Source organism: Scleropages formosus, chromosome 14 (genome assembly GCF_900964775.1).
Source record: "Scleropages formosus chromosome 14, fSclFor1.1, whole genome shotgun sequence".
Lineage (NCBI taxonomy): Eukaryota > Metazoa > Chordata > Actinopteri > Osteoglossiformes > Osteoglossidae > Scleropages > Scleropages formosus.
In genome coordinates this window covers 1,500,043-1,524,781 of record NC_041819.1, presented here as the reverse complement: position 1 = coordinate 1,524,781, position 24,739 = coordinate 1,500,043, and the positions used below count along the sequence as shown (strand labels likewise).

Genomic DNA, 24,739 nt, shown 5'->3' with positions numbered 1-24,739 from the left:
CCTTTCCTCTGTTATTCAGGTTTGGGAGAAATAAGGAGGAAAAGGACAAGGTGGAAGCAAAGCAGAAGTTGGAGGAGCTGGGTGAAGTGCAGCTGGACATAATCAAGGAAGAAAAAGAGAGGTGAGGTGTGTGTGTGTGTGTGTGTGTGTGTGTGTGTGTGTGTGTGTGCAGGTCATTGCAGAATCCTGGAAGAATGACTGCATGAGTTCAATCCACTTCCTTCCCTGTGTTCTTTAGCTCTTGTACACTGCAGAATCAGGGCTTTTCTGTGTACCGAGACATCTTGTGAAAGCAGGTGTATTCCTTGCCATGGCAACCCCGCCAACTACCAGCAGCCCACCCACCATCACCACCATCATACTCCTATACTCCTCAGGGGTAATTCTTTCCCATAGAAGAGACGGGGGGCTTGGATTAGCCCGGCCACTGAGAGAGCTAGTTCCACATGTCTGCTACTGTCCAGACAGCTCAATTAAGCGCTTAGCAGAATGAATCACTCGCCTGTCCCCTTCCAGGTTTCAGACGGTGAGATCCTGGAGGGTCCTGTCGGACCGCCTCTTAATCAGACACGCATAGCCCAAGCGGTGGAGAGAGACATCGGCCTCAATTAGGAATGAGGATTTAATCTAAATATTGTATCGTTCTTGTCAGGAGGTCTTCGGTTTTGTGGGAACAGATTGGGGCGCTTTTGAAGTCCTAGTTAGATGACTAAAATCCAAGTACAGCACCCAGAACTGTAGGGAATTTATTTTGTTTTGGATGCCTGGGGAACAAAGGCTTTCATCTGAAAAGAAGGGCAATTTGCCCCCTCACAAGTCCACCCCCTACTCCGCATCCGCACTCCAGCTTCGGCGCAGCACACCGAAAGCAACATTTAAGGAAGTCTGTCCGCAGAGAGGAACATGCTCTGTGTCATTATTTCTGGGTTGATTTGCACAGCCTTTCATGTAATTGGCACTGTGCAAAGAGCCAAAGACTTCCCCCGTATATTTTCCCCCCACGTGGCATTTCCTCATCTTGCCATGATAATGCTCATGGGTATATTTCTTTAATAGCGAGAAGGAAAGGTAATTGCCGTGAGGGCTTTCTGTGAAACTGCCAGAAAGTAGGACTAAGATCCCATCTTACTGACAAGTACATGTGCTGTAAACAGGGTCTAACACTGTTAAATCGCTGTTGCGCGGTGCAGTGAGAACAGTCACCGGCCCCGGTAGCAACCAACTAACCAGGCCAAACATGCGGCTTCCTGTTGGCTACACCGTCTGCTTGTTAATCGGCTCAGACTGCTCGTGCTCCAGGTGTCTACATTTTTTGCATGTCCTTTCAGTGAGCTGTTAGGCAGTGCAGGTTGGGTGGCCACCCCGACAAGTTGTGTGAACACCAGCTACTCTGTTGGTTGCAGAACTGAGATCACACTTCAGGATCCAGATGGGTTAATCCTGACTAATCTGGAAGACGATGACCTGGATCCCAACTACGCTCGCATTGATAACTTCCGGGACCCGGTGCCCATCACGCCGTCTCCCTACAGCGGGGAACGCAAGACGCCCCCTCATCCAGTCCCCGTTCCACCCCCAGCTGAGGAACACAGTGATGGACTGTACTCATTGGTCAACAAGCAGAGACCTGCAGTGGCAGACAGGTACGAGACAGTTTTGATCAAACAAATACACCCACGCACAGCCGACATGTCTTCCCAGCTCTTCTGTAGCAGGGCTCTTGTGTGTTACTTTGCTTTCACTGTTCTGTCCAGCTGAGCCCATACACAAGTTGCCCATGTGTGCTCACGCTTTTCCCTGTTACTGGACAACATACGGACACACACTCAAATGTGGACCACGATACATGTACACACCATTTGAGGTCACATGCGGAAGGACACGGCGTAGAGCACATGACAGGAACGCCATATGAGCCGCTGTCCTGCAGCACTGAGCAGCGTCAGCAGACCTCACAAAAACCCACATTGTGCCTGTGGTGTGTGGCTTCGAAAGTGTGAGCGCTCTTCCGTGCTGGTTATACGTGTGGTCTGTATGTGTGACTGTTTTATATGTGGTTTTGGTGGGTTACTGTTATGTTTTGTATGCATGTATGAGTGTTTTTATGTGGCTGGATTGTGTGAGTGTTACACATATCGAGTGTGTGTGTGTTACTTCTTTATATAAGACCAGTTAATGTGTGGGTTTTATATGAGGGTGATGTGTATGTGGTTGGTGTGTGGGTTGTGTGTGAGTGATGTGTTCATATGATTTTGCATATACCCCACATATTGTGATTGCTGTGTTGATGATCTGCTCCTATTCCTAGAAAGTCCAGCATGGTGTACTAGTCACCATAAATACCCTCCCTTTGCAGGAGTAGAGCTACCTGTCAGTCACTGACAATTAAACCAATCACTTAAAGAGCAGAGCCAGTAAGAGGACCTGGGCGATTGGCTTCCGAATGTATTTCAGGCGTTGTGAGCCCAAAGAAGGATAAGCTTCATTGACTCTGGCGTTTGCACTTGATTTATAATCCCAGTCGGCTCCTGAACACGGATCTCTCCGTACCCAGGGGAGGCTGTGTGTCTCTGAACGTATTGTACTATTGATCCGCACGTGTTCGTTTCCCTGCTTTGGGCTTGGTGGAGTAGCACAGAGTCCCACTGAGCCGTTTGTCACGGCCTGTCCGGCACGCACCCCGCTAGCCGCGTCCCAGAGACACGCATTGGCCTCCACGTTTGATTAACGGGCCTGATTAAGTGAAACGTGTGCATGTTAGCTCGTGTGTTCATCTGAAATACTTAATCTTTCCCAAGGGTATAACAGCAGTTAGCTGCATGGGATTTGAACCAGCTACCACGTGTTTTAGCGCCAAACCTCCCTCTTCCCCAGTTTATACCTTTCCAGAACACAATTTTGACTTTTTTCGAGTTTTCCGTGTATTCAACCTCAACAGGGCTCCTCGCACAGAAAGAAAACACAGTTTATGGTGGCGAAGAATGTCTCTTGACAATTAGTAATCTCCTGCTTTTACTTTTGCTTTACTTTTTATCTTCTGAAAGGCTATTTATTTGGTGTAAACAGAGCATGAAAGACTGATTTAAGGACGTCTGTGTTTAGCAGATATTAAGTTTAGCGTTTAATTAATAAACTTTCTGCTTTCCCTGTTGACAGTTAGTGGTAGAGGACTGTAAGTGAATTTGCTGGCGAGATGCTGTGAACCTGGATGCCAGGATGTGACTGCGCCACATGGTAGTCCTCTCGTTTAACCACGCAAAGAACAGCATATACCTCCATGTATAGAATAGGGTAAAGGAGACGCAAAGGGCTGCAGGGCAGAAGGGAGGGAGGTGTGCGTGGGGCTCTCAGGCCCCCGCGCTGTGTGCACCGGGGTACAGGTGAGCCCATATAACACACCGCACCGCTGTGCCTGAACAAAGCAGCCGAGTGGCGCTCCTCCTCGCCGTGCTCACACTTCACTTAGCGGGAAAAAAAAACACAAGGCTCTACAAAAGGGAAGAAAAAGATTTCTCTCTTCACATGGAGTGCATCCAACATAGACCGACACCCCCCCCCATCCTTTTGCAATTGAGCGTCTTGCGGTGAAAATAAATATATAAATCAGCGGAGAGAAAAGAAAAGCTTTTATCGTTGGTGGGGCGAGCGGTGGAGTGCTTTTCTGCCCGTTAATTAATCAGGCGCTCTCAGGCCTGATTGAGTGTTTCAGGCAGCCGCTCCAGAGCTTTTACAGGGTGGCAAAGGCTTCCTCTTGAGAGTCGCTGTATCTTTGCCCAATTTCTCTCCCCCACCCTCTTCCCACCCCCCTCCCCCTAGTCTCTCTCCCTTTTTCTCTCTGTCCTGCAGTAATGATGGAGGTCTGGGGGCTGGGGGGGAGGGGCTCGACGTGTACGCGCCAGGTGTAGCTCGGTCCGCGCCTGTTTGTGGCGGTGGGCTGGCGGGACATTAGGAGCTGACTCATCAGACTTCATTATGAGTGCGCTCAAGTGCCTCTCCGCATTGTTAGCCCATTTCTCTCATTCTCCCATCTTGCGTCGCTTCTGAATTTTCCTTTTTTTCCCTCCTTTCTTTCTTTCCACATTTTCTCTCTTTCACAGAATGTTTTGCCTCTTTGTGCAGGTAATTTAGTTATGGCTCACAGTCTGGCTGAGTCACTGTGACACGCAGGGTTTATACGCTGGGGTGTATTAGTGCGGTCAGTGCTCTCGGCAGTGGGGGATGAGTTTCTTCCTGGGGCGAAGGTCCGGTTTGAGGGTTTGGTGGGCAAAGGGCACTTTTCAGGTCAGCTCTCTATAATATATCAAGAGTCCCTTCCATTTGTCTCGTACCTACATAGAATGGAGTAAATTTTACTGGAGCAAGGTAGGGTAAACTTCTTGGTTAAGGGCATTACAGCTGGAGGGGGGAGTTGAACCTGCAGCCTACAGTCCAGAGGCAACAGCTTGACCCACCTGTTGCCCTCCTGAGAAATGAGGAATGAAAATTTCAGACCTTTGCGGTCAGTCGCAGTAAGGAGCTCATCTGCCACATCAGTGCATATGGTGCTGAATTCAGAATTTCTCTTTTGTCCCTCGCACGCATCACGCTTCAGAATTGCATGTGTCACATCCGATTTGAGGTGCATGTCTCAGCAGACGTCTTCATTTAGTTACTCTGGTTTCTCGAAAAGACACTATTGACTCTACCATGCAGCTCGATACCTTCTTTTGTCTGACTAGACTGTTGACCTTTCGGAGATTCTGCTCCCTTGCGCTGTCATGTGACCAGATCCATTATGAACTGATCAGTACCTAAATGACATACATGCATTTATGCCCTTTCTGCACCAAAGCAAGCAAGTTTTTCGGAGGTGTCCTAAGGTTTTTGTACTCTTACATTAATGAAGTGAAGAATGACACATGTCCCCGGGTAATTGTAAGTGGCTGAACAATGTGCTTTGCAGGAGAAGTGTCTGCTGAATGAGTAAATCTACTCCAGTGTTGTCTTGGGTCAAAACCATTATTCAGCTAGCACAGTAACATTTCACACAATCCAATCTGAAGGCAAGATGTTTCAGGCTGTTCTTTTACAGCTCAAAGTCCCCAGGTTCAAACCCCCTTCCCACTGTTGTGCCCTTGACCAAGGCACCTACCCTGAGCTGAAACAGTAAGAATAGCCTGCTGTATAGACTGGTAAACCACCATAAAAGGTGTCAGATAAAGTAGAGGTTAAAATGGAATATTTGGGGAACTACAAAGTGGTATCAGTTTTTTAATACTACAGGTATTCTGAAATCAGTACTTTTGAAATCGTGTTCTATATGAGCTATTGTGAAATCAGTAAGTTCCCCCCATCAACTGCTTGTCTGATGCAGGGTTACGGTGGTCCGGAGTCTATCCGGGAAGCATCAGGTACAAGACAGAGTGCGCCCTCAATGGAATGCCAGTCTGTCAGTAAATACAGTCATAACCAAATCGGCACCATCATTATGCTCTACTGTAAAATTTCAGAAATAGAGCTAACACCCCTAATGCATCAACCCTTAAACTGATAATGAATTTAAGAACATTTAAGCTGATTTCATAATTATCACCATTAATGGCTTGGTGGTAAGAGCTGTAAGACTTGTTTTTAATTTTTGCCCCCCTTTTAGTGAAGCTGCTGAAGCAACACAGGGAGACGGAGAGGGGAAGGAGGAAGCAGAGCTCATTTCTCACTGATTAATAAACAGTTCCGACCTCCTCTGTTGTACCGTTCCTCAACGCTGTCACGTGATCGCTTCGGCCCTTGCGTGTTTCTGTGTGTGTGTGTGTTTGAGCCAGAGCGTCAGCATGGGTAACGCTACCCCTGTAAACCTTTGAAACAGAGGCAGAAAAAAACTGAGACAGCCTGTCTAAATAATGTTATGCTGGCTGAAATAATTTTCATTACTTCCTCAATTGCAGATGGCATTTAAAAAGAAGTGTCGCTTCCATTTAAGAGGGCTGGACGGCTGGCTGTCAGAAGAGCCTGTCTACCGTGGTCACATTTCATTTGAGAAAATGCCACCCCAGTTGGGAGCTCGTGGTTTGAGGAGATTAGGGGAGAACAAGGGAAGGGCTGCAGGCAGGAAGGGGAGGGGCTACTGACGCAAGACCTCGCCTCTTTCTTGCTTGTAATATTGTCAGCTTGGGGCACGGACACGTTCGTATGCCATAGGTGTTCTGTGAGCTGGCCGTACTCCGCTGGGACCACATGGATGTTCATCAGTCATCGGTGTGATGACAGGCCTGCGAGACTAAGTTTTATGTGGCCAAGGGGGCCTCTAAGGAATGACGTGATGACGGCGATGTGTCACGTGACAAAGAACGCCACGCACACCTCGGGACCCCCGCGTTCACGTGTGGAGAGATCATTGTGCTGTGAATGTGTATTCACTCACACACACTCTCGCATGCACTCTCACACACTGCTCTGGGGGGACCAGTTAAACAGATGATCGCTGACAAGTTTAGGGAGTAAAGCAGTTCATTCTGAGAATAGGAAAACTGTAAATCGTAATTCAGATATAAGTACTCAGTATTCAGGACTTCATGGCTCATTTTTAAATGTTACTATAAATATTGTTTTGTCTCTGTTGAGGCTTGTATTTAAAGTGATAGAGTTTTTCCTCATGCGTACGGCAGGCTGTTTTGCTGGGGCAAAGTCATGTTCTGAAGTACAACACTCCAGGGTACAATAGCAGGGCCCTCCTGGGGCAGCCTTCCTCCACTCCTGTCTTGCTTGTTTGCGAAGCGCACGAGGAGGCATTTGTTCCCGGAATCGCTGGGGGACTCTTCATGTTTGCACTCCCCTACCTCGCTCTGCGCTTAAAAAGATATCGGTGACACGGCGGAGCGTGTAAATCGGAGCTGTGCTCCGCCGTCGGCCCTGACTGATAGCTTTTTCACAGTCTATTTCTGAAATGAAACAATAAATTGAGCGCGGAGCAGGGTCCCCGAGAGGGGGAGAGTGAGGCACCGACCGGGAGAGCAAGCGCACCGATTGTCCAAAGGTGTCATTCCTGGCAGATTTATGTGGCCACCATTGGCAGAGTACTTAAGATTTGCTGACCTGAACTTTTTTTTCCTTCCTGCATAAAAAGTATTACTGCAAGGTGAAAACAGGCTCTGAAAATCTTGGGATTGTGCTCATTGAAACGTAGTGCTGACAATATAGGGTGGGGCGGTGGGCGGAGCAGGGGGAGGGACACTGCGTTACTGCTGGACCAAGCAGGTGTGAGAAACACAACGCCTGCGATATGCAGGCACCCTGGCCAGTAAATGCTTCTTTAATGATTGCGTTGCTTCAATGGCGGCACGATGCCAAGCTGCCGTGGAAACGCCACCCAGTGCCCCGTCGCCACTGCACATCAAACCGGTGGACAGAAGAAAGCAGCTGTTGCACTCTGACTCTGGCTCGGCAGGGGTGGGGCCCTCGGTGCGGAATGCGTGGTGGAGGTGGGCCCAAATCTGTGGGTAGGGAGCTGTGTGGCAGATCTTGTAGTACAGTCTGTAGCATGGGGGTGGAGCCAGTGCGAGGGCTCCAGAGGTGGGGTTTGAACAGCAGGGGTGGGTCAGGAGGCGGGGCCTGTTCAGCAGGTTCCCAGCACTGCTTCGTCTTCTCTGATCTGTGGGCGGGACCTGGTCGGTGGGGCTGGCCCGTTGTCCCACAGCTGACACGATGCGTGATGGAGTGTGGAGCCGGTGGCTCAGCGAGATCCCAATTAAACACTGATAGTGTTATTCATTTGAACAGCAAGGTGTGCGCTCCATCAAAGTGGCAGCTCTAATTATGTTTCGTGGGATTAGGAAATGGATTTCTGTAATGGCGCTCCATTCTTTGCTGCAGGCTGGCAGGGGTGGGAGGAGGGTTGCGTGGCATGGAGATGTCAGAGGGCAGAGGGCGAAGAGTGGGGCCTCCCCCCGAGGTCACGGAGAGGGTAACGCAGTGGTGATGATCTTTTTATTTGTTTACTGATGCTCTGAGATTGGAGGTACCGCCACTACAGATTCCCACATAGGACTCGAACCCCAAATGGGACTCAGACCTGCCTTTTGCCGACCGTGTGGGGATCTTTGAGGGAGGGTGAGCACTGCCAGCCCATAAACATCCTCCATGGCTGAGACCCTGGCCCTGTGCCCAAAGCTCCCTAGACTGGATGGGGGCGGAGCTGGGGCGCACATCGCGTGATTTACCGCAACAATTACACCGGTGCGTTACTGTAAGTCACAGCTGCCAGCTGTGGATTGAACATGAAGGGTCTGGGAGTAAGGGAGGGACTGGCTGTGAGGTAAAACAGCCTGGTGACTTTGTCTCTCATGGTGACCTGTTGTGGACCATGATAAATACTGGCTTTGTGTGGTACACTTTCATTCCAATGGTTTTTATTGATGACGGTCTCAAATATTAACGTTTACATTTTTCCGATGTTCTTCTCAAATTTTAAGATAGTTACAGTGATTTACCCATTTCTACAGCTGGGTAATTTGTAGTGGAGTAATTTTAGGGTAAGTACCTTGATCTAGCTGGAAGCTATGCTGTCGGTAGTTTTGACTACCAGAAGGGCCACCCAAGATGGACAGGTTCTAGCAGAGGTGCCAGACTAAATGGTTTCCACCCATCTGGGCAGCAGTAAATGGGCAGTGTTGGAGGCGGAAGATCACACTCCATGTGACAACGGCAACAGCATTGAATCTACACTGCGCAGAAGAAAGGCCAGGCAATCTACTTCTGTATCTTGCCAAGAAAACTTGATGGACAGTGAACAAGAAACTTGAAATAGTGCTGGAAGATGGTTCCCTAGGTCAGAAGGCACTCACCATGCCACTAGGGAAGAGCAACTGGTCAGTTCTAGTACGTCTAGTGTTTGTGACGCTGATGGATCAAAGCCGCAAGGTCGTCCTGATGCTGATGTTGCTAGACCGAAAGAAAGGATCAGAAGCTGCAGGGATATGGTCAAACTTGGAACATGGAACGTGCGCATACGGTATGGATGCTCGAGGATCTCATCAGACTAACACAAAACTGAGCCCTTTTTAATTCATTGGTCTATCAAGTCACCAAGACTCAAACCCGAGTTGATGGCACGTGACCTTGATCTAGGGCACTACAGCAGGAGGTAGGAATCAAACTTGGATCTTTCAGGTCCAAAGGCAGCAGCTGTAACCACCGCATTGCCTGTTGCTCTCATAGTCCCTCGTTTCGATGAAAATTCACATCGCGAAGGTATATTTTAATGGAAAGAGAAGACGTGCGTCTCCGTGTAGTTCGGAGGTTTGGGGTGCTTGTTTTGCAGTAGGACTTCACTAGTCCAGGTTTCATGGTTTATTTTGCTCTTCAAATCAGTGCCTTCAATCCATCGGCCAAAGAAATGTCTAGCTGCAAGAAAAGCTACACTTCGGAAGCCTGGGCCGTGTGAGATGGAGTACATGGAGCAGTCAGGATTGCTGCTATTAAAGCCACTACATTTTATATAGAAACATACACCATTGCTGTAGGTAGAGTAAAACAGTAGAGCCCCAGTAGAGACCAAAATCATGCTCTACCCCTTGTCTAAGGTGATCTATCTGCTGGTGCCATGTTGGTTAAAGGCGCTGCCTTGCAACACAAAGACCAGGGTTCGAATCCCACCTCTTTAGTACGCTTGATCCAGGCACCTGCTCTGAGTTGATACAGTAAAAATTTCCCTGATGTATAAATGGGTAAATCAATGCTAGTCGCTGACTGTACAAACAGTGTAAGATTCCTTTGAGGAAATCATGAGTTAAGTGAATAAATGCTACTTGAGTAGTGGGTCCAATTGAATTAATAAAGTGTGACCTGTGCTTTGTCTCTTTGGATAAATAAGCACCTGATTACAGCAAGCGTACTGTCAGATGTGCCTCTACGCCCTGCATGTGGTGGCTCCGGGTGCGACCCTTTTTCCACCCACAGCCTCAGAATACGAGATGTAAGTGGCTCCCGCAGAGATGGATGTGCATGGAAAGTGACGCTAGATCGTGTTCTGTTGTCGAGGGGTTAATGTACAGCACAGGGCACTGCGTCCCCCGTTAAACACAGCGTTAAATAGTGAGAATCCCTCGAGGTTCTGTTTTATGACAGCGCTCTCATCGCCAGACCCCAAATCAATAGCTGCACTCTGCAGCTGGGTTGCTGGGGTTTTGTTTTGTTTTCTCTTATTTTAAAAACATTTTTTCCTGCTGGTGGCCCATAAATCGTGTTAAACTAGCCATGAGGGAGCATGTGGGGGATGGCGAGGCGGAGGAGGAGCCTTCACAGCGCTCTCAGGGCCCTACATCAATGGACCTCAGAGCCGAGAGTTATGACTTTACCCTCGTTCCTCAAAGCTTCACGACATCTGGGCCTCTTGAGGGCTACCCTGCGTCTCTGTGGTTCTTCGCTATTTTGACCCCTACCCAATGTCCCCCATGCCTCCGCGCCTCCCGTTCTTCACAGAGGTAGTTGGAGAGCTGTGAAGAAGGACACTCCATGGCTGATGAAAGTAAATTGGATGGTAGAACCAGCCCCCTAACCTTCTTTCTTGCAGAGGAGGAATGAAATGAAATGAGCTCCCTGTCTCCTTCAGAACTGCTGAATCCCTTTTAACATTCAAGAAGGGTCTCAGACCTATATCTCTGACACTCAGTTCTCACCAGATCTCCTAAATGCTCCAAAAACTTCTATCACATTATCTTCCACAATCACCTCTGTATCTCGTACAAATTCTGTATTCTAATTCAAAGTCAGCTTTATTGTCACTCCACCTATAAGTGAGTTACACATACAGGAGAACGAATTTCTGTTTCTCCTTGAACCTCCATGCCACATAGGACATACAGTGTTACAAACAGAAGAGTGCAAATACAAGACAGCGCAAAAGTAGAAAGGCCAAGGCCAGGGTGACAATATGTGCAATAAATAATATAAACAGACAGTGTACACAATGCTAAAAAAGATGTACATAAATATATATAATTTATACATATAATTTTGTATAAATATAAATACCGGAAACAAGGGTACACTGTACCCTCTGCTCTCTTGATCTTCTCTCATTATTTGTTGTACCCAGTGTGTTGCAGCCAGAATAGTGCTGGTCTTGGTGGTAAGACAGGTGGGCCAATGTGACACATTGCAGGGGTCTTGTCTCCGCCACCTTACTGTATTGAGAGCAGCGGGCAATCAGATGCGATGAGATGAAAATGGCCAACAGACGTGAAACTGTGGGTGGAAGGCAGGGCAGGGGGAGGCAGTAGAAAGCTTGTGGGAAGATGGTGGAAGGGGTATGCAGGATGGTGAGAGACGCAGGCCACTCCTCTGCAGTTAGCTGCCCCGGAAGAGTTAACTGCTGCGGGTGCGAAGCCCTCTCTCCTGTGCCCTGCGTGTGGGGATCGGCGGGTCGGAGCATCCCGGCTCGTTCCCACCGCCTCATCCCTCAGGAATGCCTGGCACATCCTGCCCGCTCTTAACTAGACGTATTTTTTTGTTTTGATTTAATTTAATCCCTTTCTCTGGAGCCGCTTCCTTAATTTGCCCTTTCGTCAAGTTTTTGTTAAAGCCTGACGTGCCCCTAAGCGCTTAATGGGTGGATCTGCCAGGAAAATATCATACAGGGGGAGAAATGTCCAGCTCGGCGTGGCAGAGGGGGCAGCAGGGCACACGGCTCGCTGTGCGTCTTTGATGGAGCGAGGGGGGGTCTGGGGAAAAGGCTTGAGCGTTTGGTTGTGTTTTTTATGGCTTGAACAAAGCAGCCGTTGTTTCGCTGTTACCATTTAACCATTCCCTAGACAAAAAGAACAGCAAAGTATCTGCGGTCCGGTCTGGCTGCGTCCCTCCAGCCCGAGGTGAAGGGCTCCGTCCACAGGAGGGACATCACTCAAAGGTTCAGGTGTTTTCGAGGGATGCCATATAGCAGGAGCCCTTTACTGCCCGAACCCATAGGGTTTTCATGGTAAGGGAGAGTACAGAAGTGGTCGCCGCTGCCCTCTTTCATCCATATCTTTGGGTCGTGCACACAGGGAAAATGTGCAAACCCCAAATACTCTGAGCCGCACTCAATCTCGCACCCGAACACACAGCTGAGGCACTGAGCAACAACAGGGTAACCGCTGTGTCACCGTCCCACTCACAATGTCAGTACTGCAGTGTGTATCCAGAGCCTTTCGGTTTTTTTGGAAAATTTGATTTTCACTGCTGATGATTTATCACGCTTTGGGTTTCATTTACATTTATTCATTTAGCTGATGCTTTCGTCCAGAGCGACTTAGGTGCAAAAAAAAGGAGGAGCTCTAGCCAGCAGTTAGGCAGGGGGTATCCTTTGTGTTCTGAATTTCAAAATAAATAAACCAGCAAGAAAACTTATTATATTATAATGATATTACTTATTATTATATTATGTTAGAACAATACAGAAATAGCTTAAACAGAAAATTAGCAGCATATGAGAATCAATTCTGAATGCTTTGTAGGAGGATTGGGTGGATGCTGGGGAAAAATACAAAAGTTTAATTTAAAAGTTGGACAGGATCCCTGAGGGCTGTCAGTTGTCCTGCCATGTAAAACCCTGCTGTGCCCCTGCCAGCCAACGCGCATTACAGTGAGTACCCAGGATACCCTGAGAGATACCACCCTCCGTACTTTCTCCTTCACTCTCCACCCCACCCCACCCCACCCCACCCCACCCCACCCCACCCCACCCCCTGCTTTTCCTCACAGCCAGTGTGCGGTTAAAAGGGAATGGCGCAACCATCCCGAGTGACAAGTCGCAAAACAGGTGGCCTGTGTCTGGAGCTGCCGACGGAGGCGCGAGAGTAAATCGCCGGCTCCCACGGACTGCCAGCCCGTGTTGACAATAGGAGGACCCTGTTGTGGAGGCGTCGATGTTTATGTTTGCGTGCCTGGGTTCGAGTGGGATCGAGTGCTCGGCGTACGCGTCTGCGGGGGGATTTCGAGATTCCTGGCAAAGCTTTATCTCAGGCAAACAACTTCCTTGGTTGTCTGCCAAACGCGGCGTGACATGGAGGAGAGAAAACGCAGCATTGTCCCGCCGTAAATTAACTGTGGCTCGACAAAGTTTTACTGGGGGGTGGCAACACTGGCTTGTGTTTGTGCTCCAGAAGTTTAAAATACTGGTTTGTTGTTAACATTTTTCTTTCCCGCTTTTTTCAGGAACTCCCTTGTATGAGGTTTACTGGACATACGAGTCCGCTGCTCTCAGAGACGCAGAAATGAATCCGGAGGGTGAACATGACTATGCCGTCTACCTAGTACATTCATTCATTTAGCTGATGCTTTTCTGCAAAGCGACTTACAATTTTTTTATCTATTTATACAGCTGGGTCATTTTTACTGGAGTAACTTAGGGTAAAGTCAAGGACACCACAGCTGAAGGTGGGATTCAAACTTGAATGAGGCAGCTGTAACCACTATCCTACCTGCTGCCCCTTAGTAAATCATTAAGACTCTTCATGATGTTGGACATCTGCCTGAATCATTCAGATAGGGATTCAAACCTCTAGCCCTCTTGTCATGTATTATACTTCTTGTTGGCCTTTAAATTATGGTAGAGCAGGTGATGAGAAGGTGTGGAAGGTCCTCTGTGTGTCGGCTCTCGCTCCCATAGGCAGATGAGCGGACGGTGGTCCACAATTTGATGACCTCTTTCCAATCAGTCCACAGAAAGCTGCTGCAGCACCTCGCCCAAAAAATATTTAACATGTGGGGTGGATGTTCAGACCGTTTTTTTTTCTTAAAAACAAGAACTTACCGCTAGATTAATTGGATGGTCACTTGCCTTATTGGTTTGTTTGCAGAGCCTGTCCAATAGGTAGCAGCACATATTTCAGTTGCGGCTATTTAGCATTTTGAGACACTCATCGATCCAATTATCTGGACTTAGAGATGCTTTTTGTCCACAGGGATCAGTGTTTTGGAAGGCTTCCTTTTAGTAAGAGATTCAGCTGGACCTTGGATGATATCTTTTTAATGAGAAAATTACTTAAAGGCCTCACAGAATTGAGGAGCATCTTATGAGAATGCTAATGGTGGCTAGAGCTGGCCGTGCTGGTACCATTTAGTTCACTCACACACATTTTCAGAACCGCTTGTCCCATATGGGGTCGCGGGGAACCGGAGCCTACCCGGCAACACAGGGCGTAAGGCCAGAGGGAGAGGGGACACACTCAGGATGGGACGTCGGGCCGTCGCAAGGCACCCCAAGTGGGACTTGAACCCCAGCCCCACTGGAGAGCAGGACCCGGCCCAACCCGCCACGCCGCCACTGTGCCCCTGCGCCATTTAGTTCAGTTGGTGTCTTAGCATTGTACAGCCAGCTTTGGCATTCATGTCCTTGGCGTGTCGAGCTGCTTCTGATCAAAACAGGCCGACACAACAGACTCTTGTAACATGCCTGTCATTTCACTTCAGTATTTTCCTTATGCAATTTAGGCAAACTATTACAATACACAGTTTGGCTGCATATTCTTCATTTCTAACCTTGTGATCATTAATGTTCGTGTCAAGACGCCCTTAACTATTCAGTTACAGTCATTTATGGAGTCAAGTGAGATTCCACAGAAAGACATATATCTTCCTGTGCAGGGAAGTAACTGTTGCCATTTGTTTAGTTTCAGTGTAGTAGTAATATCTAATTTAATATGCGTTTAACAATCTTATACATGAGCCTAAAAATAATCTAATATACACTTGATGTAAACCCAGGAGAAGAGGTTCTGGGCCATGGATCGCTGTAAGAATTTCATGAAGCTAAGGACATCTCCAAGAAAAATGTTGAAGAAGACATGGAATTACATCGTAGATGGTGATAGCATAGTAATCTTTTGCTTTTTTAATGTTTTATTTAGCTAGGCTGTGTTATTTTCAAAGCAAGACAGAGCTTCACAGATGCCCAGTAGGTCAATGAACCCTGGGAAAGAACCCGTGCTCTGGAGAGAACACTGTAGGGTTGTACTGTAACCAGGGTGCAACTCATGAAATTTGATCTTTGTTTTATTCTGTGCGCTCATGAGAAGTTGGTGACCACTCTAATTGTCTTTTACATACGTACTGTCAAACGCCATCTTCCATGTTCTAGAACCAACCTGCAACCGGCAATGCGCTACATTCTCAAAAACAGGCTTCTTTCCGGCGAGTTTTTTATAGTCCTGTAATTCCTAATGCTGTATTTCGCTCTTTTCTGGTTGTTTTTCATCTGAGTACATCTGTTATATGAAACCAAACGTGAAATATTTCACTGCAAATATGTGAGGTTCTGCGTAAAAAGACATTTTAACCCATTAGTTAAGGGGCATTTCTCAGACAAGGGCATATGAGGTTTTCAGGCTTTCCAGAGAAGCGTGTGATAAGTGATCTGCACGGAAACATGAATCTGGTTTATTTGTTCACAGATATCCGTGCCTGTCCACAAATTCAACGCTGTCCTCTGTATGGCGGTATTTTCTGGCAAGGTGTTGTAAACTGTGCATTTTTCTCCACTATGAGCCTCATTTATACTTCATTAGCTTTCAGTCCTCATTGAGAAAATATAAAAATGCAGATTTTTTTGACATTAGAAGCTCGTTGTCACCATCCCAAATTCTGCCTTTTGGGTTCTTTTAACGGAAGGGAACAGCTGCTCTATTGCAGAAATCTAGATGCATCTAAATATGATGAAAATTGCATTCTTAAATAAACACGGTACAAGCCGTATGACAAACTGGAGTGGAATTCATACCGTATGTTAGGTTTTACCCTCACTCACATGCTTGTCATAGGAAAATTGCATTCCAGTATTTACATGAGTACTTGTTTGTCATAAACGGTTCACGACCACCAGTTTTCCTTTTATGTTCATCATACTGGGCCATTTTTTGCATTTTCAACTACACCTATTTAAAACCAAATGGAGCTCCTCAAATGTTGCGCGTCTATTGAAGCAGCTGTCAGAACCGTCCACACGACTTCCAGATTCTCTGTGATTACAGAATTATGCTGTCACAGAATTCACCACATTCAGTGCCGGGAGAAGAATGGCATTTCAAATGGAAAATAACCATCACAATGAGGAAGATAAAGATAGCAGAAAGGAAGAGGGCTGGGGGTAGCTGGAGTTGTATTCGGAGACCATCACGATGAGCGGGGGTTGTGCTGGAAACTGTACGGTTGGAGTGTCAGCGTCTCATTTGGGGGAAACGCCTCTCTCATCTCTCAGCATCTGTCTCAGCACCACCACCCCCATGTCCCCACCCCCCACCATGCTTGGTGGCACAGATGGGATACTGTGGCACACATGTTGATGGCTAAGCTTTTCCAGGTGTGTGGTGTCAGCAGAACTGCCCATGATGCTCAGTGGACAACTTTTCTCTGCTTGCTGGTGTAGCAGCCCTGACCAGATCCAGCAGCTGAGGAGGGAGTACCAGGAGGCCTGGCCAGAGGGGGCCACGCCCACCTATGAGGGCCCGGAGGGCCGGAGCCCAGCCAAGGATTATGGCCCCCAGTGGGTGAGTTCTGTCGATCACCTCTGACATCTCCTTCCTCTTTCTCTCATCATATAGAGCAGCAAGTCACGTAGTACTGGTGGTTGTTGCCTTCCAAGATGAAGGTTCCCAATCCAAATCCCCCTCCTGCTGCAGTATGCTTCAGTGATATACTTACCCTTACATTTACATTGATTCATTCAGTAGATACTTTTTTCAAAATGACAGCCATTGCTGGGAACAATACAAGAAGTCTGTTACATCAACAGGAGAGATTTGGATGCAAACATGTTATTCTTGAGTACTGTCAATACCCTTAATTGCTATAGTAAGAATAGCCTTCTGCAAAAATGGGTAAATCGTTGTAGAGTTGATTTTCTAACACTGTTTCTCAACTTTGGTGAAGCATTCAGCTAAATAAAACATTGAAATTTCCACTGTCTCTCTAACCGTGGAATGGTGCACAGATGTATGATGCAGTGGCTTCACACATATAAATGGACATCTTAGTCCAACACCATCTGCTGTGATCATCTATGCTTTTTCTATTTGAATGTCACTTCTATATGCAGCTCCTTCTGTAATATGTACTAGCAAACTGGCAGCATAAGACAAACTTTCCTTTGACAATCATCTATATGTAAAGCTTTTCATCTGCTCAGTGTTCAACAGTTTTTTTTTCACTCTGAGTTGTATGTTACTTTGAAGACAAAAATCTGCTACGGGAATAAATGTAAATATACTTTATTCAGTGACTCGACATGTTTTTTTTGTACAAAATATATTTGGTGTGGGGGTGCGGTGGCGCAGTGGGTTGGACCATAGTCTTGCTCTCCGGTGGGTCTGGGGTTCGAGTCCTGCTTGGGGTGCCTCGCGACGGACTGGCGTCCCGTCCTGAGTGTGTCCCCTCCCCCTCCGGCCTTACGCCCTGTGTTGCCGGATAGGCTCTGGACCCTGTATGGGGCAGGCGGTTCCGAAAATGTGTGTGTGTTTGTATATTTGGTGTCGTTTACAAAAAAAACCCACTTACATGCAGGTAAAGTGGCAACATGTTCACCACGATGAGGTGGCAAAGAGGGGATGATGGGAAATTGAGTTCTGTAAATACCACCAGGGACAAACCACTTGGAAAATAGGCAGTGGCAGAGGATGAACTTGTGTTGTGGATGTTGTTTATATTAAACTCAAGAAATGGAAAATACAGTTTAGAATGTTATTATTTGGCTAACACTTTTCAGCAACTTAATGTACTTACAGTTTTGACCCTTATAATTTTATAATTATAGTTATCATTTTGTTTGTAACTGACACATAATTTTACTCATGTTGCAGTCAAAGAAAGCAGAATGAATAATTGTTCATTTTTAATTTTGTTGCCAAATGGAATGGTTGTGGGTGAGTCCTTTCACACATAGCCTTATGAAAATAAAGGCTTGTTTGAATGTATTTATCTGTGCTCGTGGTTTAGTGTATTCACACTGAATAGTGTACTCTACGGGAAGGTATGGATCCACACTGCGTTGTGCTTCCATTCAGGGTGTGGCCAGTAGGTGCAGGGCATTTGATGACATTTGAAAGGTGGAGCTGTTCCGTTCTTGAAACGGATAGCGAGTATGTCTTTATGAGGTTGTGTGTGTCCGTGTGTTCCTCTCCGTGTTCCGTGCTGTTCTGTCTCCGCAGAGACCTACCTCAGAAATAAAGTTTCATTTGTCCTTGATGTAAAACCCAGATGAAAATGCGATGGTGTTGTCCTTCAAAAGACAGGTGTGTCGTTTTGCTTGTGCCCCGTTTTGCCCCCTGTGGGGTAAGCTGTGTACAGTGCTATCCCTCCCTCATCTGTTTGCACCAATTAATCCTGACATTTAAAAGTGTATCTGCCCTATGCATGCACATTACTCTTTACCAGGACGAGGTCATCGATTTGTTATTTTGTGTATGAGAACCGTTGTGATGGTGACATTTTAAACCCTGCGCCTGTGCTCAACACAAACGCGTATCTCCCTAAAGGAAGGGCGGCAAACGGGTTCCTGAACAAAAGGCTGTGTACTCATAGAAAACCTGGGCGCTTTCCCAATCTTGCTGATTTCCTTATGAAAACATATAGGGCCAGAGAGCATCCTTTCGCAGAATTATTTTATATCTCAGATAGCGCTGTCACAACAGCTTGGCCCAGTGATCCACACACACAGAAAAAGAGACGCACACACCTTGCCCTTCCCCTTCCCCACAGCCCCCTTTTCTGTGTGCAGGTTTGAAGGCAAAACAGCTTCCTGACTGAAAGGGAGCACAGGGCATGAGAGCTGTGGATGTGGGATTACACAAGGAGGCTGGATCTAACAACCGGCACACAGCAGAGGCAAACAGACTAATGAGATGAATCATTAAGTAAGAGGTTCGGTTGCTCGATTTAATCTGTTTATTCTAAGAGAGGGATTCCGATATCGGGGGTTGTGAAATGTCGCGTTGCGGCAGCCTCTCCTACCATACAGTGTAAAAACTGCACGTCAGGGTTCATACTTGGTCTCGCCGTCATTCGTGGCGCTCTGCTGCTGTTGAAATGGCCACAGTGATTATAAAGTAAACACCAGGCTTGGTGGTTTAATGTCTCCTAGTAGTCCGGGTGGGGGTGTGATGGTGCTAACCGACCAGGCTGGTGAAGATAAAACAACAGGGAGCAGCGCTTAAACAACAGCTGTGGCACGGCGGCTGTCCGCACACTCCCGCACACATAGTGCCCGCTCGCCTACCCGTTCGCCGGGTTTACGTAGCCCAGTCGAGGCGGATCCCTGCCTCCTGCTATTGCTGGTGTTCTGATCTGCTGCAACTCTTCTCAAAGTGTTTCTTCCCCTCCAAAGCTTTATTTTTCTTTCTTTCAGTACATTTTCCAGTGTTAAATATTTAAAGGATTTAATGGCTCTCTGGGCGGCTACCCAGTGCGTGTTGGTCTAGCGGCTGATTTATCTGCCTGTGCCGTAAACTCTGTCCGAAACTCTGAATAATGTTGCAATCCAGCGTGATGTAAATAAAACCAGAGCTGTCTAACAATAACAGTTCATTCGGTCATGCTGAAATTTCCTTTTAAGTAAATGTTGTCATACTTGGAAGTTTCCATCCTTTCTATGATTTTCTTGAACTGGAGGATAAGCTCTCGCAGATTCTCAGAAATGCACCGGGTTGTGTGGTCATAGCCGCTAGTTTAATTTGTTTGTGTACATCTCAGTTACAACATGTTTATATAACCTCGGGTACTCTGGCTGACCACCCGTATCTTAACATCCGTGCTTTGGGACCACAACCATTTGAGGAAGATTTTGTCGCTGGAAGTACAGTACCAGTCAAAAGTTTGAGTACACCTGCTGGAAGCTAGTTGTTGCTCACAAGCCATTCCATTAACAGGTTTGATCAGGAAATGAGGTGCTATGTCTTCCCAGATCTTCTGAGCAGTTCGCACAGATGTAGGACACCAGAGTGTTGCTTTGCTTTCACTCTTCTGTCCAGTTTGACTCATACAGGGATGCCTGACTTGCCAGCATGTGTTCAACACTTGTCGCTGCTCCTCCTAAAAGTGCCTCAAGTTGTCACAGATGCATTCACCATACCTCTCCACCTTTCTCACACATCCTCTAATGTGTTGAACCAGCACGCGAGGGTCTGGCTTTCCAGGGAGACGTCTGCGTGTATCACAGTGATAGTGTGTGACAGCAATGCATAGTTCTCATGTCAGGATCTCATGTTATCGAGTCGTATCCTACCCTCGTCAAGTGTTTCTTCTCAAGAGCCACAAAGTTGCTAATTAGATCCGGTTCTACGCTAAACAGCATCGACGGTGTCAGTGCAGACTTCCTCTCTGAAAAAAAGTGTTTCTCATTTGTTTTTTCCCCACCCAGATCTCCTCAAAGGCCTCCTTTCACAGTTCAGTTCCAGACTTTGTCGTGAAGAGTAGCTGTAGGTAGCGCTCCATGTAGCCTCCACTCCAAAGGTTTTACAGCTAAGGAGGTCTTGTGACTCTGCTTAAGCACCTCTAACTGACTTGTTAGGTCTTTGTTAGGAGCTTCTATGTTTGAACCTATGAACATTGCTGAGCTGTGCGGAGGAGTCGTGATGTACTGGAGCGCAAGAAGGGGCAGAGCCATGTTCGTAGCTAACGTGCCGTAGGCCTGAGTCTCTTCTCCTCCGCTCTCTTCTCTGTCTGTTCCTGTCCTCCGTTCGCTACTCCGTCAGACCCCAGCTATGCCTGACAGTCACACATAAGCCCTTTTTGATATATAACAGGCTTTTACATAACAGCGCAACAGGCAAAATAAATAAATCCAAAAACCTGCTGGGCCTGAAACGCAAGCAGCCTTTTTAAAGTTACTGGAATTTGGGCTGTGCATGAATATGCTTGTGATGTAATCTCCCCCAGAATGTCTCATGTAGTTTCAGCAGCTCTGTTTTTATTAGCTTTTTTTAACTTTTATTGTCGATGTTGCAGATTCTTAGTGGAGCACTGTTCCTTGCTGTGGCAAAGTGTGTGTGGAGCTGGCAAAGAGAGTCAGCTGTCTGGCCGCTGGCGCAGTCTCGGCTGATGGGCTTCACACCCGAGTCACATTTACCGCAGCTCTCGTTCTCATGCAGGGTGTGGCCAGGGTGCTCGTGGGTAGAAGGAGGGGCGCTGGATCCAAGAACTGCAGTACTTAGACTTTAAAGATATCCGCCTTATGGAACTCCAACTGGATCTCAAAGAATCATCACCCCCAGGGCGTTACAGCTTCACAGAGATGGGCAATGGTACAGTGAGCTGCTCTTGCCGGGCGCATCCCTCTGAATGACCTCTCTGATGACTAACTGACCGTCAGCTTTTCCACTTTGTCTCCAAACCCCCACCTGAGTCAGAGCGGCTGCTCAGGCAGAGAGCTGCGGGTGGGACTTCCAGTTGGGATGACCGCTCTTACTAAAACAGTTACTGTTTGCACTTGTGCCTGGGAGGACTGTGTCACACACAGAGTAGGGAAAAATAATCAAACCACGTGTTAATGTGTAAAAGCTTTCTCTAAAGCAAATATAGTTGTTTATATGGAGACAGTTCTAATCTGCGGTGATAAAAATATTTTTGGAAATCATGACTTTGAACTGAACAGATAACACAGGAAGTCCTACAGAGGGAGACGCTGGACAGTTATTAAATTTCACTTTCTCAGGTTAGGTTCTGCAGGAAATTGGTCTGTTTGATAATTGGAAACCAGTCTATGAAATAGCAAGTGAAGGAACAAGTACAAAGAAATTAAAGCATATCTTTCTGTGGCCTCGGTCTGGATTAACCATGGTGCCGCTCACTGCAGGTTCTCCAAATTTACTGCAAGGGTGGTCATAGTGGGAAAGAGATGTGCACGTGAGGAGTGTAATGTTTCGTTAGATTCTATCTGACAACATGCTCTCTTGATCAGCGTACGGCTGTGATGGGATCAGAATGCTGGAGAATTAATTTGCAGGCTAATTTTCCCGTTGATTGACCCAAATCGTGCTGTTTCTGCGAGCTGGGCGGAGAGGAAGCTATGAGAGCTAATGGAGTCTGAGCGGGACGCCCATTCCGCCTCTGACAACGCTCAAGGATCCCTTTGTCTGCCGTCAGTGCAGGAGGCGGTCTCTGTCTTGCTGGCGTTTGATGCGTAAAAAGGCATTAAAATATTCTCCGCCAGTTTGTGTTGGCCCAAAACACATCTGATAAACGTTCCCAGAGAGGCATAACTGATGGGTAGGTGATATTCCTGTTTCAGCACAAGACTTGTCCACCGAAGCTCTGTAATGGTGGTGTAGCACACACCAGTGTCTTGTGCTGGGAATTGAGATGCTCCTGTTCATTATCTCACTGTCCCCCTCACCTTGTGCCAGGAGACATGACAGATGACCCAAGTGAGCTCTGAGGTCCGTGGTGTAACTTTCCTCTGGAAAGCCCCGTGCTTCTCTTATCCTAGTCCACCACGTTCCACATAAGGCCTGGCTGGAGGTCTGCAGCAGACGATGGGCTGCGTGGGAGGGAAGCACTTCGGTAAGGCTTTCACAACACCAGTGGGAACATGAGAATGCTGGTGTGAATCTGGGGCCCTTTGTGAGAGCCCGACCAAGGTTGAAAGAGAAAGTGCCGGCTTTCCAAAAACACACCACCTTACACTGGTCCATAGGTCCTGCTAAGCTAAGTTGTTGCCCATGTTCTATTAAAAAGACACTGCATGTATATTTGCACAAAAAATAGCAAAATGGAATCAAATCATGCAGTTTGCCTCAGTTTGTAAATCTGTCATATCTTTATTTGTACTCTGTGATGTCACATTCAGGGTGTACTCTGCTTCACATCCTATACTTCCAGGATAGGTTTTAGATTACCTCAACCCTGCACTGAACAAGTGGTTACTTGTGAAGGATGGGCATAAGTTTAAATGTCTAAATCAGAGATTGTGGGAAATTATGCATTTGACTAAAACAGAAGCAAACACAATTCAAAAAAATATATTTTAGAAGAAGCTCACTGTAATGAACATTTGAGAGCTTGGAAATAACTATGATGTGATCTGCATGAAATAAGGTGATGAACAATGTGCAGTGGTCATGATGTGTCTTAAGTTTTTTTTTTTTTTACTGAAATTTATACCAAGAGCATTGATTATGGTGGAATATTGGTGTGACCGTGACCCCTCAAATGCAACCATAGGCCCATCTAATGGCTAATGGGCTTTTTTCTGCACCTGGGAGGACTGGAATGTGGCTGGATCCGGTGGACTGGTGCTGGTTCTACTCTAGCAACCTGGAAGTGCTGCTTTCGGGTCTGTGAAATCCTGCCGGAGATGAGCAGGAGGGTCTTACTGCACCCATTGCTCATGAAGTGGACTGCTCTACTCCGGTGTACTGGAATGCCACCTTGTGAGAACATGCTATTTCCACCACAACTTCTCCTCAGCTCTCTGTATACTTCTTTCAACAGTAAGAGGTTTGGATGTGTTGCTCCGGGGCCCCTTTTTTTGGCATTGTATTTACCACGATGGACCAGCCAAGCTGGAGGTTCTGAGCAGCTTTCATGTAAACCAATGAAAGCGTGACATTTGGGCAACAGGTAGTGCAGTGGTTGTAGCCGTCATCTTGCAGCCTGAATGTTCAGTTTTCAATTACTCGGCTTCTGCATGTTTTATCCTCAATCAGGGTACATACCCTGAACTGACAGAGTAAAAATTACCCAGCAGTATGAATGGGTAAATCCGTGTAAATCGCTGAAAGTACAAACCAGATTTTGTACATCACCTTAGACAAAGATGTCAGATAAATAATAGTTAATAATGTCATCCTGACTTCAGAATGCAGAACTCCTCGGCTGCTGAAAACCGAGTGAATGAAACCAGATGTCCTGGGCCTCATGTGCTGTTTGTGCAGAGTCTTCATTGTTGCGAGTCATTGTAAATTTTATTGAAAAGCCACTGTGAGCCTTACAGTTCCGAGCAGAGGCCCGGGGAGCATCCAGCTGTTTCTTTTTACCCCAAGGCCTTCGTACACACAGGTAGGACCGCTCAGCCTCAGACACCTGACTTGCCTGCATTGCACAGCCACTCCGTCGTTACCCGTGTTTCTGAACACTCCACCGAGGTGGATGGGTGCGGGCATTTAGAACTGGTCGACGCCAGACTGCACACTCCCCAGGTGTCCCGTCTGCGTGGTGCCATCTCGGGTGGCTCTGTTACACCCACTGCCATCTGCTCTGCCTTTGTGTGGGGAGCACACCGCAGTCGTCCTAGCCCTACGAGTCTATAAACAGAAATGTATTCTGGGGAATTTCCAGTTGTATATTGTCTTATGTTTCAAGGCGGCTATAGCGAACAAAGCACACTGTGCCAAGTAAAATAACCTGCATTTAGGTTGGCTGGTGAAGAATGAAAACAGACTGGAAAGGATGCCGCTTGGATCAGAAGTATCTAACTGATGAGTAGTACAACATAATGCAGCTTCAGTAGCTTTATTGGAACTGTACCGTGTTTTTGCTGCGTGTGATCCAACCCTAGTTAAACAATATTGCTGCAAAATGATAGTTCAGACCTTGTCGGATCAACACAAGCACTCAAAGCCAGACTGAGTCAAAGGTCCTCAACCTAGATCCCTGTGTTGAAAAATATGCTCCTGAATCTGAGGAAGAAGTGCCTGTAGGAAGGGCCTCTAAGTGCTGGGTTTTACTTAACACGCACACACACTGTCTGAAGCCGCTCATCCCAAGAGGGGGTCACAGCAAACCGGAGCCTATCCCAGCA

General features: G+C 47.0%; 1 protein-coding gene across 1 annotated transcript in view; it reads left to right on the top strand.

Moving 5' to 3' along the window:
* The window catches only part of LOC108918456 (partitioning defective 3 homolog B-like), a 182,970-nt gene that overhangs the window by 132,125 nt on the left and 26,106 nt on the right, over positions 1 to 24,739 (top strand). The window contains exons 19-21 of the mRNA XM_018725718.2: positions 20 to 121; positions 1,404 to 1,643; positions 16,376 to 16,496. Of these exons, the coding sequence (XP_018581234.1) occupies positions 20 to 121; positions 1,404 to 1,643; positions 16,376 to 16,496 (463 nt within the window). The remainder of the gene's footprint in view (positions 1 to 19; positions 122 to 1,403; positions 1,644 to 16,375; positions 16,497 to 24,739) is intronic.